Raw genomic sequence first — 15160 nt, forward strand, 5'->3', positions numbered from 1 at the left:
GTTTGGTTTTGCCATCTGGTTGAGTCCTCTCGTGAACTTCAATTCCTTTCTCCTACATGACAAAGTTCAGAGAAAAGCAGTGATCGGCAGATCTATTAGTCATGGATAACCCAGAATTGAGAAAGAAACGAGACTAAACTTCCATCACTAAAGAAGTTCTTGAACATTCGACACTGGTCTACAATTCATGCATTAACATTATCTAAAACAAATACAGCTATAACTCTGCAAAAGAACAATTAGCAGTATCACATTATTTTAACCAATTTTCAATTGCTTCACTTCACCTCCTATTAAAATGAAGCTAATGCTTTTGTCTTAAATACTCAATAGTCAATACAAACAGAACAAGAAAACACATGCTGCAATACTGCAGTCCCCTTGAGAAAACTCAAAGATGCAACAATTAACCAACATCTCTTCCTATCCTTCACATACTCATTCAAAGGAATCTCGTTTACACAACTTTATTTTCAAATTGTCGTTACAAGAATTAACATCATCTAGAAAGGTAAAAGGGAAGTAATGGATAAAAAGATGCCAAAAATCATCAAATTAAAGATGATACCAACACTTTGACATCAGGGCAAAAGAGCAACTCGGTGAACTAAGCTCCCACTATACGCACGGTATTAGGGGAAGGGCTGGACCACAAGGGTCTATTGTACGTAGCCTTACCTTGTGTCTTTACAAGAGGCTGTTTCCACAGCTTGAACCATTAACCTCCACGTCACATAGAAACAACTTTACCAGATACGTCTAGACTCTCATTCAACACTTAGACATCACTTTAACATAATCATCAGGAAATACGAAAAATCTAGTACTCAATAATCCAATTCTTGAAACTAACAATTTCTTTTAATCATAGTAATCAATTAATTTTGGGTAATCTTAAACATAATTGAAATTGAAAACAGCAACAGATCTTCCATAATACTTAAATCAAACTACAAAAAAAAAAACATTAACCACATAAAACTTTCAAACGAAATTGAAAGAGGATAAAATAGAGATCAACCTTGAGTTTCTGAACAAAAGAATCGAAATTGGAGATGGTGAAGCAGACATGGTGACCTCTGGGCAGATTTTTCGGGTCGGCGATGGCTGACGTGGCACTCCATGGACCTTCGGGAAGCTTCGTAGTCGGGTCTCTCTCGATAAGGTGAAGATAGAAAGATGGTGCCAGCTTCAACCATATCACATCAAATTCAAATCTTGGAGCTTCAACTTTCTCAAACCCAAATATCTGCAAACCCATTTTCATCAAACAATCAATTTTACTCTAATTTAAACAGAAAAATCATAACCCTGATGTGATTTATGAAACTTAAGTAACGAAAGTTAATGCATTATCAAAACCTCAATGTAAAATTGGGCAAGGCGATTGATATCAGAGGATTCTCGGGAGACGTGATTAAGGCATGTTCCTTGTGCTGCCATTTTTGTTCTTTGTTTGTGTTTAGAGAATTCTAGTATGTTGCTAACTTGCTATAGTAAGAGGGAGAGTTGAGCTACTCATTTTTGGGAAAACTACCTTACATATCCTTTCAAATAATTACGTATTTTATAATTAATTAAATGTTTTTATCATATATTAATATAGATATATCTAAATACATATATTTTTATTATGAGAATACACTAAAATAAAGAGAGACGCAAGTGAGATAGAAAGGGAAGGGAAAGGAGATAGTCATGTATCCCAGATACATGTGAATCACATTAAATATATATATTTGTAAGTATCTAGTCTGATTCACATGTATTTGGGATACCAGATGAATAAAAGAGTGGCGGGCGAGATGGAAGGGAAGTGAGGAGATTTGTCTNAAGTGTATAGGACGAATATATATGTATTTGCATGTGTATATACAATTTTCTCTTGTTTTATACAAACAGAAACGCAATTTATACACTTTTGTGTATAACGCGAGAGAGGCGAGCACAGAGAGAGTGAGCGAGAGAGGAGAGTGGCGAGCGAGAGTTTGAGGGAGAGAGGCGCTGGCAAACAGTTTGCTATAGGACACAATTAAATCAAAGTGTGATTATACCATTTAATTTGAATTAATAGTTTGCCATTATGTACAATTTTCCCATGTTTATATGGGAAAACTACCTTACATATCCTTCCAAATAATTACGTATTTTATAATAAATTAAGTGTTTTTATCATATATTAATATAGATATATCTAAATACATATATTTTTATTATGAGAATACACTAAAATAAAGAGAGACGCAAGTGAGATAGAAAGGGAAGGAAAGGAAGATAGTCATGTATCCCAGATACATGTGAATCACACTAAATACATATATTTGTAAGTATCTAGTCTGATTCACATGTATTTGGGATACCAGATGAATAGAAAAGTGGCGGGCGAGATGAAAGGGAAATGAGGAGATTTGTCTACGTATCTCAAATATATATTAATCCACTTGAGTACAATGTATTTAAAATAAATTACACCTAATTTTGACATATCCCAAAATATATGTATATGAACGTATGTAAATGTATCAAAATCTAATAAAATTTGTAATGTTATAAATTAGTGTATATTTAAATAATTGACGCCTAAACTAGTAGCATTTCTACAAGTTACCTATTTGTTGGGTTTAATCAAACATGTAGCGTAGGTTATAGCCGTCTGGCTCATATTAAATGAGTTATTGGAGTTTGATACATGTTTGAGAAAAAATAATCAAAGTTACTTTCCATATCTATTATCTTTTTATAAATTATTTTTAAAATACTTTATTGAAACATATAAAATAATTAAGAATCTCATTAAATAAAAATAAATATTAGAAAAATTTCAATGATTTTCTTTAATTTTGAACAATTACTTATTTTAAATTATGAAAAATATCTAACCAATTCAGTTAACATGAACGAGATGGAGTATTCCTAATTTTTCTAATAAAATGGAGTAGTATTATTTATATATTTATAGAATATAATCTTTACAAAGATTGGCATGAGTGAGAAGTTTATGCATGGATCGGTATTTAAATTTTACCCCTTTTTGTTCTGATCATTAATTTAATGAAAATTTATGAATTAAAATACCTTTTTTTTTATATAATTTAAATTTAATTTCCTAAGTATAGCTTAGAGATCCCTTTGTCTCTCTTAGCATAAATTCAATAGAAATTAAATTATGCAATATAAATTGTGTATTTTTTTTAGAATTTATTGTAATATTTAAAAATTAAATCTATGTGTTTTTGGACATATGTTCTTTATTTATCCTTCTTAGAAAATAAGAAGAAGAAAAAGAAGAAGATACGTGTCTTATTATTGTTTCTCAAATACATTACACCTTTCTAATACATAGTAAATTATATTTTTTATAACATAACTTATGAATATTTTGATACGAATATATAAACTAGCTAAATTTGCTATTTTTCTGTTAAATGTTATCTTGTAAATTTTTGGGTACTTTTGTTCCTTTGTAGATAAATAGAACATTGTTTGCCTTGGAAAAAGAATACTTTTTCTCCAACTTTCCGAGATGAAAAGTAAACGAATTTCATCCTAATTAATTTCACTTGCAAGACTTTTTGATCATATTTCCTTTTTTTTAAGTATACTAACTAATGTACTCATCTTATTTTATTGACATAATTTAACTAGGCACATAGATGAGGTAAATTTTTCATAATCAGATCAATTTTTATCAAAATATTGTGTATTATATAAGCATATCACTAAAATTTAAATTGTATTTATAAAATTTAGAGAGCTAGTATAATTTTTTAACTGACCAAAAAAGCAAAATTAGTTCTAAAAATAATTAATTGTTGTAATAAAATACTAATATAGAAAATAATTATTATAAATTTATAATCAGGTCAAATTGTATCAAAACGTTATATCATTATAAAAGTATGTTCTAAAATTCAAATTATAATTATTAAATTTAGAAAATTATAGTAATATTTCTAAACGAAGTAAAAAGGAATACCGTCCACATAACTCAAATAAATTATTAGTATAATTTATGAGTTACTTGAACGAAGAGTTATTTGAAAATAGCATTTTTATCTTTTTAAGTGATGAGTTATTATTACTTATGAATTACTTGAACCGCGACAATTTTTTGAAATAACATTTATATCTCGTTAAAATTAACACATAGATCATATCGAAAATAAAATCTCGATCTCCTTGAGGCTTGAAATAAAGATACACCCTATACTTCCAAGAGCCTATTAGAATTCCCATTATTCTTGCCCTATGAGTATTTTTCATTTCTTGAATTTCTCAAATTCTCTTAATGGAATCAATGGACCATTAAGCATCTCTTTATCACAAATCACTGACAGTTTGACAGAATTCATCAGTTCTACACACTTAAACCTCTTTAATCTTGATCATCCACTTTTCAACCTCAAAACCCCTCTTCTCTTCAGCTCTCTGCTGCTGCAGCAAAAACCCATTGTGGGTTTTCTTCGATTTGGCCTAAAGTTCTAACTTTCAACAGTAAGTTTTTCTTTTGTTCTCTGTTTTGTTTTGATTTTAGCCTTTGTGATACCCCTGCTGGTTAAGTGAGTTTTATTTCGAAGTAAATTCAAGATTCACTTTTGTTTTTGGGCACATTTTAACAAAGATCAGAGATTTTAGTTAAGAAAAATGTAATCTTTTTTCATCTTTACCCCCATAAGATGAAAGAAAAAGAGATGGGGTTAGGTTGTTAAGGTCAAAATTTAGGAATGGAAGGTAGTAAGCCTCGGTAAGGTGCTGATGCATTGTATAAGTGATTTATTGTTTTTGAGTAGAACTCCATTTTAGAAATGTTAGTATTAATCATGCTCAAACCCATAATTGTTCCATTTTTGGTCATGAAGTGGGAAGAGAACCATGAGGTCTTAGGTTCGAATCCCAGGTGGCCAGACTTGTTCGGTATGTGTGTTAACGGGAGGTAACAGCTACTGGTTGAATGATCAAGGCGTGCGCAAGCTGGACTGGACAACATTGTCCACAAAAAGAATCTTTCATTTTTGGTCATGTTGCTGAAAGTGCAAGACAGAGGGGGAAGTATTGTCCAAAAAATGATCTTTCATTTCTGGTCATGTTACTGAAAGTGCAAGACAGAGGGGGAAGTGCAGGACGGGGGTGGGTGGTGAATTGTTTTCTTTTTGTTATCTTCGTCAACTATCTTAGAGATGAGTCGATTGACACTGAAGGAGATACTAAATATTAAATACCAACTATAAAGGTAATGACAGGAAGTAGAATGACACCAGATGTTTTTATACTTGTTGGGATCCAATGTAGATCTTAGTCCAGTCCCCTCGGGTTGCAAGGGTGTTCTCTGTAAGCACTTGAAGTTTGTCTTGTACAAGTCCTATGAAGTGTGATTCCCTTGCCTTCACTCAATCTTTCTCACTCTTGATTGATACAATGTCTCACCAACACTGCTTTCCCTCTCCTCTTTTTGAATACACAGTTACTTTAAACAAGAAATATAATGTTGGTTAAGAGTAGAGCAATTGTATTTGAGAAGGTTTAGACAAGTGTATTTCTTCTTCATGTCTTGTTTTCTCCTTTTATAGTTTCTTGATCTAGCCGTTGAGGTCTTTGACAGAGATGGGTTGTGTGTCGGATAACCCAAAAGTAGTTCATTTTGGAGAATCTGACGTGGTGTGGCAACAATTTTGGAGAGTCCAAGCAACACAACCCCCAAGAGAATTGATTCTTGGAAAGATACACAGATGATTTCTTTCTAAGAATAAGTTCAGAGCTTTTTCTTTATGCCATCGTTGTAGCCTTCAAAAAGTCCTTAATAGCTCTAGGGTTTCAGCGAGAAGTATGTGCATACTTGTTTCCATGGAAGACTCCTGATTGTTGCCTTGAGATTTTGAGCATTAATTGGCGCAAAATCTTCCTATTTACTTCTGCTTGCTTGAAATCCTTTCTTTTATCAGATGTTCATTTATTCCTTTCCATACAGCTATATTTGTATATGGCTATTTTACTTGACTTTCTTTAAAAGAGCTTGTATGATAGGCTGCATATAGAAAACACTTGCATTAAATTGTCATCATTAAAACTAAAGCCTAACAATTGCGAACCACCTAACCCCATAGTTTACACTCACTTTTTCCACATTGAATGTACTGCTGTCTGATGTTTGGGTGTTTAATGGTTAATACTAATTGTCAATTGAGAAAAAAATTAGTTTTATCACATTATGGAGTGCAGTGATATGTCATATTTGGAGAGCTAGAAACTGGAAATTGTTTAGGGGAATTACGGTAAATTAGTGATACAGGTTAAGAAAGAATTTGTAGAGAGATTAGATTTACTTTGGCTGTCTAAGAAATCTTAGAGATGCAGTAGATTGTTCAGAGAGTCTTTGTGTAACTAGTTGCTTGTTGGAGGCCTAATACTCATAACACCCTTCCTAGGAGGCTGTTGGTGAAGTTTAAGTGCTATTTAGGTGTATTAGTTTTTGTTGGTTAATGAGAATATTTACGGTTGTTACCAAAAAAAAGTAGTTTATCTTTTGAAACAATGCTTAAATATCTAGAAACTGCATATACTATTCAATACTATTAATTTGGAAAAGGTACATATATTCGGCACCTTTCCAGAAATCTAAATGCACAATGTAATGATAACACTGTTAATTGATCTGCCTTTAAAGTGTTAATTAGCAGAAAATATGTGATGTTTGGTTTCATATTTTCTGTTTCAAATCTCTAGTATCTCACTTGTGTACACCATTTAAGCTGTGCAGTTCCTCTTGATTCTTGTCGATCTTTTTTAAACAATGGACGAACTTTGTTTGGTTCTTCATAACCATAGAGCAGTGAACTACACTGTACTTTGTTTTTTTTTGTATCAATTATAAGAATAAAGTTAACAGTTTTTTTTTTCATAGTCATGGTTCTTCTCTCTTGGATGGCTTCTTGATTGCCAGGTGGTTTTACTTTTATAATTGGCAACACACTGTATTAGAATAATGGGAGTGAGTCTGCGATGTTTCGCTTTATTACATTTTCTTCAGCATAAAAGGTTCTCCAGCTTCTATATCAGGATTCTTGAACATAATCTGTGTTGTGCATCTATTTCAAGTTACAAAAGAAAGTGAACGAATTTGATAGTTCAACACCTCATTATGCATTAATAAGAATGTGAAAGATTGTCATACATCAAATAGTTCAAAGCACTTTTGAAGTCATGTTTTATATCCATAGATCTTTGTGCATCATACTAATAAAAAATCAAAATTAATTTAGCATCTTTATCATGTTTATAGTGGAAGGTGGTGAGAAGATTAGCACTTCAGAGGCAAACGATACCTGCATGACAGATGGTTTTCAACTCAGGCCTGTTGCATTGTTGGAGTCAGGAGAAGGCTTACCTTACGCTCCTGAAAATTGGCCAAATCCAGGTGATATTTGGACTTGGAAAGTTGGGAGAAGAGTCAAAGCTTCAGGATACTTTCAAGATAGGTACTTGATTGCTCCACCAAGACTTCAAGAAACCCCAAGAAAGAAAATGTGGTTTTTGAGTAAGCTATCTCTTAAAACTTATCTCAAAACAAATTACCCAGACGCTGATACCAATGCATTTTTCTCATCATTTGTTTGGGAAGTTCCAGCTGATTTCAATGCTTTTTTCACGTCGCCTGAGGGCAAAGGTTAGTAGGTGAACTAGCAAATTTCTGACACTTCTTGATGAGATATTTGGACACTATCATGTATTATTAGGTTTTTCTGAGATATAATTTACTGTTAAGAGATACATAACCTCCCGTTCTATGATTACACAGTGCTGTCTCTTAGCTCTGTCTCTCGGTTCTGTTCTCTGTATAGGATCTTTAGACTTGAAACTTTGCAACCTTAAATAGCATAATAATTTTTACACTTGCTCCATTCTCATGTCTAAGCATGGTGTAATTACTTAAATGTCTAGAGCTACCTCAAATAGCATTATTATTGTTGCTCTTGGTTATAACTGTTTACTTGCAGCACCCTCTTCGTTTTGAGTTGATTAGTTCTATCATACCTCTCTTTCAAAGCATCATACGTGAAACGTTACTCGTTTTCTTTTTGGTGTTAATCTAATGCTAGATTTTTCGTCTCTCTATGCTTTTTCCTTGTTTGGAGACACCTGTAAAGATTGCAATATCCTGCAGGCATAAATTTTTAACACATGGTAGAGGGTAGGACCAGGAATCTTCTCCACATCCTTGACTTTCAACATGGAGCCCGTGTGGTTTGATGAATTAAAAGTAGTTGATAAGCATCAAGTGCTTAGAAATGTTTTTTAAGTTTCGCAATGCGATGCTTATTAAGGCCATTTGAGTTTTTGTAACAGAAAAAATGCTTATCACCTTTTTACTGGTTTGACCATCTTATAAGTTTATCCAAACAGCCTCCAATTGCTCTGTTTATGACTTTATGGGTGTGAATCCTATAAACATTTAGATGCACCCTTCAGATGTAGATCATGAGAAGGTTCTTTATCTTCATATATTAGTCAAAAATAAATAAAGACAATCTTATTATTAAAACAAGGTTTTGTGTTTGATCTATCTTTTCCATAAATAAGTTGAAAATAAAATAGTGATAGTTATATTTTAGAAATAAGGTTATGTTCAAGCATATCTTCTTAACGGAGATAAAAGCTAAGTACTTTTAAGAGTTCTACTTAATTCAGAATGTGCTAGCCTATATAAATAGGGTAATAGGACCCTCATACTTTGTTTAAGACACTTGAATTGAGTACCATTTTATGAATGGATCCCTTCCTGTTCTTCTATCTCATCCCTCCTATTTCTCTCCTTCTTCCCTTCTCCCCTTTGGTGCTCCATCAGTTCTGGTATCGGAGCTAAGGGTACAATTCATTACGCTACAACCTTTACTTATAAAAGAACCAATTCGTCTACTTTCCACAATTTAAATAATCCATATCATTTAACCAACATCTTTTTATCATTTCCATTTTTGGTTCGCGGGGTGCCTCTTTCAACGGAAGATTCAACAATTGCGTTTTGTTATTCAAGTCGTTGGGGATCAGTACCTAAATTTTTCCATGCGGAGGAGAATGATATATAGATCATGACAATGTTAGTTATCTTTATCTTATAGTTAGAAATAAGAATAAGATAATCTTGTCTTAAAGATCAGGTTATATTTGATCATATCTTAGATTTTAGATTTATCCAATTTTATCTTTTGAGCTAGAGCTCTAGTTTTTTCAAGAGTTGCAACTCCCTATCCTATAGATATGACAGCATCACGGGGAGATCAATGTAAGTCAAAGTGAAGTGGGGGAAGATGGACCTTGGAGTAGAAACTTGGACAAGACGACAAGATAATTGAAGTGGTTGGAACTTGTTGGGGGTTCAACAATGGCACAACCAACTTGTCTTTTTTATTTAAACAAATCGGGTCTTGATGACTTATGGGGGTTTCCAAATGGGTTTGGACAAACCAAAAGTGCTTATAAGTTGTAAAATCATAAGTGATGAGTGATCAACTTATGTTATTTGGTTGGTTTGGAATTATAATCTCTTTCAGTGTCAATGCTAAAAAAACATAAAAACTGACCGACTCCGTTGCTTTTTCAATGAATTTTTTAAAGGAAAATTGACAGCCTTCTAAAAAAACCGACCCACAAATGCGCGAAAACTATAAAAAAAAATAAAATTTAAAAAGAAAAGAAAACAGACTAAGTCCCTCGGTTTTTAATTATTATTTTTACGAAAATCGAGGGGCTCCTTCGGTTTTTTAAGTGCAAAACTGCAGTTGAGGAATATAAATTATAAACAGCGGAAGTATTTCATCAAAGTGCATGTGTGGTCTAGTAGTAGAACTGTTCAATGTCATAGCAAATACATGGGTTCAATTCCAAGTTGCTACATGTTTTTATCATTGCTCCTAAACAAAAAATAAATAAATTAACCTGGTTGTTTGTTTTGTTGCTGTTAAAGATGTTGATTTTGAAAACCTTCAGTCAATTTAGAAATATTAGGATCATATTAGTACATTAGAAACCAACTGAATAGCCTTTGAGAAGTTTAAAGACTTGGTCTTCACTTTGTCATGATACTAACCACAAAGATCCAGTTCCAATTTTCTAGTCGATAATTAGCAGAACAAAAAGTAGTTGCTTTCTGATATCCATGTTGATTGTTGCCTCTGTATTTGCTTGATGTTTAGTTTTAAGCCCTTTTTGTGGAACATGTTGAGGCACATTTTAACTTATCTATTATTCCTTGATATTTCTATTTTTACAACTCACATTCTTTTACAGCGGAACCTTTGCCTATTTCTCAATCACCTAATCCTGGAATTGCCCATAAAACTGGCCAATCACCCAACTCTGGAAAGGCCCGTAAAACTGCCAAATCAGCTAATTCTGGAAAGGTTCGTAAAACTAGTGGAGGAGGAGGAACTTCTTCACGGAAAAGGAAGCCCAATATGAAGCAGGAAGGAAGGTATTTATGGAAGAAAGTTAATTCGAACATCACCAATACCGAGGTTTCTAATGCACTCCTAGTTAAGGAAGAGAGCATAGAAAACAATGAAGCACCAAATAAAGTGCAAAGTTCTTTGTTTGAGAGTCCAGTGTCTGATGACAATGCAACCATTTCTCCCCTAGCCTGCCACCAGGAACTTGCAACTCCTCTCAAGGATTCTCCTCTTGCAGTAACTCCAGAGGATTTCGATAACTACATTAGTTCACTTGATGACATTCTACATTTGCCTATTCACGGAAGTCCAAGTATTATCTCTGGCTCTTGCGGAGAAAAAGAAATGACTGGAGCTCGAAAGAAACTTGTTAACCTCCTACGTATTGGTTTTCCTGCTTTATTTACCTCTGACAGACTTACCGAAGTTGCAACCTTGTCTTTGGAGCTGCAGAATGAACCTAACCTCAGTGATAGAGAGCTTTCAATGCTGAAGCTAATCCAAGAAATCCCACTAGCCAGCAAAGATTTCCTAGAAGCTAAACGAGTAACTAAACAAGGTGACAAATTCTTTGCTGACCTCGAGGCTAAAGTGACTCATGTTTCTACGCTAAGGGATGATTACAATGCCTCAAAGAAAGAAATAGCTCTACTTGAGGTTGAAGATATGTCTACTTCCTCAGCTATACAAGAAATTGATGATAAGATTGCCATCTTGCAATCACGCCGATCTGCATTAGCTAAGGTTTCCAACAGAACCAACAAGAAGATAGCTGAAGCGAAATCAAAACAAAGAATGGTGATGGAACATCTTCCAAAGATGGTAGACGAAATTCAGGTGGCTAACTCCGAAACCTCAGAATGGAAACTCAAGAAACAGAAATCGGCAGAGAAGGAAGTCGAGATATTGACCAAATTTGCTCCACTCAAGGGGTTCTCCATCTAATTGAACTTTCTGTTGTACATGTCTTCATGTTAGTTCAGTATCTGTTGCTATATTTGTGTTTTCAAGCCTCAGGAGTTTGATCTTCCCTTCTTTGCCATTAGGGATTTTCTTGTAGGTTATCTAGTTTTCATGAATCTCTGATCCAAAGAGAGAGGGGTGGGGGTGGGGTGGGGGGGATCTCTGATCCTTTATTTATTTAGAACTCTTTTTCTTTCCATCCTATGTAGAACTCTTTCAGTGTGATGTTTCTGCTGTTTCAATAAGATATGTTTAGGAGGAGTCAACTAGCCAGAAGTGAAAGGCAACTTACTTGCAATCAAAATGCCACAACAAAAACATCATTATTGTGCCTTCAGGAATGAGGTCGAGTGGTCAACGGAATGAGTTGATACCACTACAAAAACATCATTACTGTGCCTCCCAGAGTGAGGTCTAGTGGTCAACAAAATGATTGAGAGTTACGAGGATTTAGGTTCAATTTTTTGGGAAGGCAAAATTACTTGGTGATTTCTTTCTGTTTGTCCAAATTTTGGTGGATAGAATCATGCTATACCTAAATTGGTGGGAAGTAACAAGAGTAAATTGAGGAGGAGGTGACAAAAAAGTGTTGAAATTAAAATTGGTGACAAAAAAGATTAGGGATTAAGATAATTGGGGTCTAAAATGTAATATTTAAAACTTCTAAACTTTTAAAAATATTCAAAATAAACCCAATTTCTAATTTCAAAATGTTTGAAAAGTTCTCCATCTCTTCTTAAATTTCAAAATTTAAAATCTCTTTTAAGATTTCTTTGTCCCTCTTCTTCCTTCTTTCTTTCTCTTTCCAGATTTCTTCTTCATTTCTTTTTCTCTTCTTCCATTTACTTGTTCTTCTTTGTTGTTGCTATCATTATCGTTGTCGTTCATTATTTTTTATCACGTTTTTTCTTTTTCTCTTGTTGGTCCTATTTCATAAATTAATTTGCTTTAATTTTAAAAATTTTGAAGTTGAAGTCATTGTTTTTTTTTTGTAGAAAATCTTGTTGCAATAACTGCTGAAGTTATTGTAGTAACTGTTAAAGTTTTTTCAGCAACTGCTAAAATTTGCTCAGCAACTGTTGAAATTATTGTAACAACTGTTGAAGTTTTTTCAGCAACTGTTGAAGTTTTCTCAGCAACGGCTTAAAACTTGAGGGTTTTAAAATTAGTGTCAAGGGTGACAGGAGTTTCAAAATGAAGAAAAAGTGACACAAGTTTTAATTATTGAGTAGAGGTGACAATTTTAAGATTAGTGCTAATGACACTAATTTTAAAACCCTCAAATTTTAAGCAGTTGCTGAGAAAACTTGATCAGTTGCTGAAAAAACTTCAACAGTTGTTACAATAATTTCAACAGTTGCTGAGCAAATTTTAGCAATTGCTGAAAAAACTTTAACAGTTGCTACAATAACTTCAGCAGTTATTGCGACAACTTCAGTTGTTGCTTGATTTTCTACAAAAAAAAAACAATGACTTCAACTTCAATTTTTTTTAAATTAAAGCAAATTAGTTTATGAAATAGGACCAACAAGAGAAAAAGAAAAAACGTGATAAAAAAATGAACGACAACGATAATGATAGCAACAACAAAGAAGAACAAGTAAATGGAAGAAGAGAAAAAGAAATGAAGAAGAAGAAGAAATCTGGAAAGAGAAAGAAAGAAGGGAAAATGGTCAAAAATACCCCTCAATTTTGGTTTATAGTTTGATTTTACCCTTGCTGTTAAAATGAAGTTAATTTTATCCCTCCCGTTACTAATTTCACCAAAATTACCCCTCATTTGACGGAATTCCCAAAATTGATCCAAATTGACCCAAATTACCCAAAAAAATTTTAGAAAAAACATATTCCCTATTTTTAACCCAATGCCCCGGCCCCTCTAGAGGATAACCCATTCCCCTTTTACCCATTCTCTCAAATTTCCCATATAACTTCTCCTCTATTGTTCTTCATTTCTCTTCCCTCTGATTGTTCTTCCATATCAATTACTTAATTTTAGTCCTCTTTTTTCTTCTCATTCTAACTTCATTCCAGGGACTTGCGGGTATACATAATTTTAGTTTAATTTCCACTTGTATTATAAATGATTTTTCTTATCTTTAAGCTTACATTCTATTTTTTTCAGTGTTTTTCAAGGGAACAAATATTGAAAATCCAGATTGTAAAAGGATTTATGCAGCACAAGCTGGTGATACTTGTCAAAGTCTTATAGAGTTTTTCAATCTGAAAGCTGAAGATTTCAGTAATATTAATCCAAATCTTAATTGTGACAGCATTTTCGTGGGTGAATGGCTCTGTACCAACGACACCATCTCTACCTAATTGAATCTCATTCATGAATATGCTTATTAAGTATTAATGCATCTCTAAATTAAGATGGCAACACACAAATTCTCCTTAATTGAGTTACTATTATCTAATTAAGCAGTGTTTCGTGTTTTTAAAATCTTATTTACGCATGGTTTAGGCGTATTCAATGGAGTTTTTGGATTCCAAAAATCAAGAAAGGAACTTGTGGAGATGAACGTAGAGTTTGATTCTGAATTAGAGGGAAGAGAAATGAAGAACAATGGAGGAAAAGTTATATGGAAAATTTAAGAGAATGGGTTATCCTCTAGAGGGGTCGGGGCATTGGGTTAAAAATAGGAAATATGTTGTTTTTTTTAAATTCGGGTAATTTGGGTCAATTTTGGGGATTCCGTCAAATGAGGGGTAATTTTGGTGAAATTAGTAATGGGAGGGATAAATTAACTTCATTTTAACGGCGAGGGTAAAGTCAAACTATAAATCAAAGTTAAGGGGTATTTTTGACCCTTTTCCATTATTAAACTAGTAGTCATTATAAGTAGCAGGCAAAGGCCTAACATGTTAGTCGTTAGACATTTGGTAAGAAAAACATAAATATCGTTTTAATATTTATGTTTGTCTTCGGGGTTGAGCTCGTCATATTGGATTTGCTTAGTATGAGTTATTTCTCCTGTGTGGTTTGTGAGCTATTGCATATGAGTAGAGATTTTACCTTGTGTGCACTCAAAGAGTAGCGACTATGGTTTTCATATCATAAATATATACTCTCGCTTGATACTAAGTGTCGCAACTCTCGCTTAGGATCGTTTGATAGAATGTATTAGAAAAATAATTATATATTAAATTTATATATTATTAATATATGATTTGTTATTTTTTTTTTATCTATATATGTTTATTTGATATTAAGATATGTATAACTACAATGAAAATTTATGATATATTAATAATGTAATACACTAGCATAATTAAAAATACAGTTTAACTCTTATAACCTTTTTCATCATATTATAAAGAGTATTTTTGTAAATAATTACATGTTATTTTTAATATTCAAATCAAATACTCAATAAAAAATAATTATAACATAGCATTACATAAGGCTTGATTGGTTCTCTTCTTTCTTTTTGATTTCAGCTTTTTTTTTTTTTTCCAGGTGTCTAAAAGGCTAAAAGGTGGGGGAGAAGAAAACCGAACCTCTAATCGAATTGTACACGTAAAGAATTCTCGGCGTTGAGAGAGATTTGAGATCCGTGAGTAACTCAGTGAGTGCTTTCTAAGAAGGGCTTGGAAGAAGAAAATGAAATAGGAATAAATGCGCTAGTCATAATAGATTTATTAATTTAGCGGTTTTGACAACAATTTTTACTTTTTTTACTATGAAGTTATCGGTTCTTAGCGGTTTGAGGTTTTTTTAACAGGTTAACCAATAACCTAATAGTAAATTAATA

The 15160-nt window shown here is 33.0% G+C and overlaps 2 protein-coding genes across 2 annotated transcripts; one reads left to right on the plus strand and one right to left on the minus strand.

The window, feature by feature from the left end:
• Positions 1-4: 4 nt before the first annotated feature.
• On the minus strand, positions 5-1517 carry LOC125849735 (uncharacterized; the record flags this gene model as incomplete). Its single annotated transcript, XM_049529702.1, has 3 exons — positions 1363-1517; positions 1022-1249; positions 5-52 (listed from the first exon to the last, which is right to left on the minus strand). Coding segments are annotated over exons 1-3 (357 nt in total), but the record flags the coding sequence as incomplete, so codon positions are not given.
• Positions 1518-4214: 2697 nt separating this feature from the next.
• LOC125849739 (uncharacterized) lies at positions 4215-11668 on the plus strand. Its single transcript, XM_049529707.1, has 3 exons — positions 4215-4494; positions 7277-7660; positions 10282-11668. Coding segments are annotated over exons 1-3 (1488 nt in total). The 5' UTR covers positions 4215-4493; the 3' UTR covers positions 11385-11668.
• The last annotated feature ends 3492 nt before the right edge of the window (positions 11669-15160 follow it).

This window comes from Solanum stenotomum, unplaced genomic scaffold (genome assembly GCF_019186545.1).
Source record: "Solanum stenotomum isolate F172 unplaced genomic scaffold, ASM1918654v1 scaffold10253, whole genome shotgun sequence".
Taxonomy (NCBI): domain Eukaryota; kingdom Viridiplantae; phylum Streptophyta; class Magnoliopsida; order Solanales; family Solanaceae; genus Solanum; species Solanum stenotomum.

Coding starts and splice junctions, on each gene's coding strand:
- LOC125849739 (XM_049529707.1), top strand. Junction 7,661..10,281: donor CACGTCGCCTGAGGGCAAAG/GTTAGTAGGTGA, acceptor ATTCTTTTACAG/CGGAACCTTTGCCTATTTCT.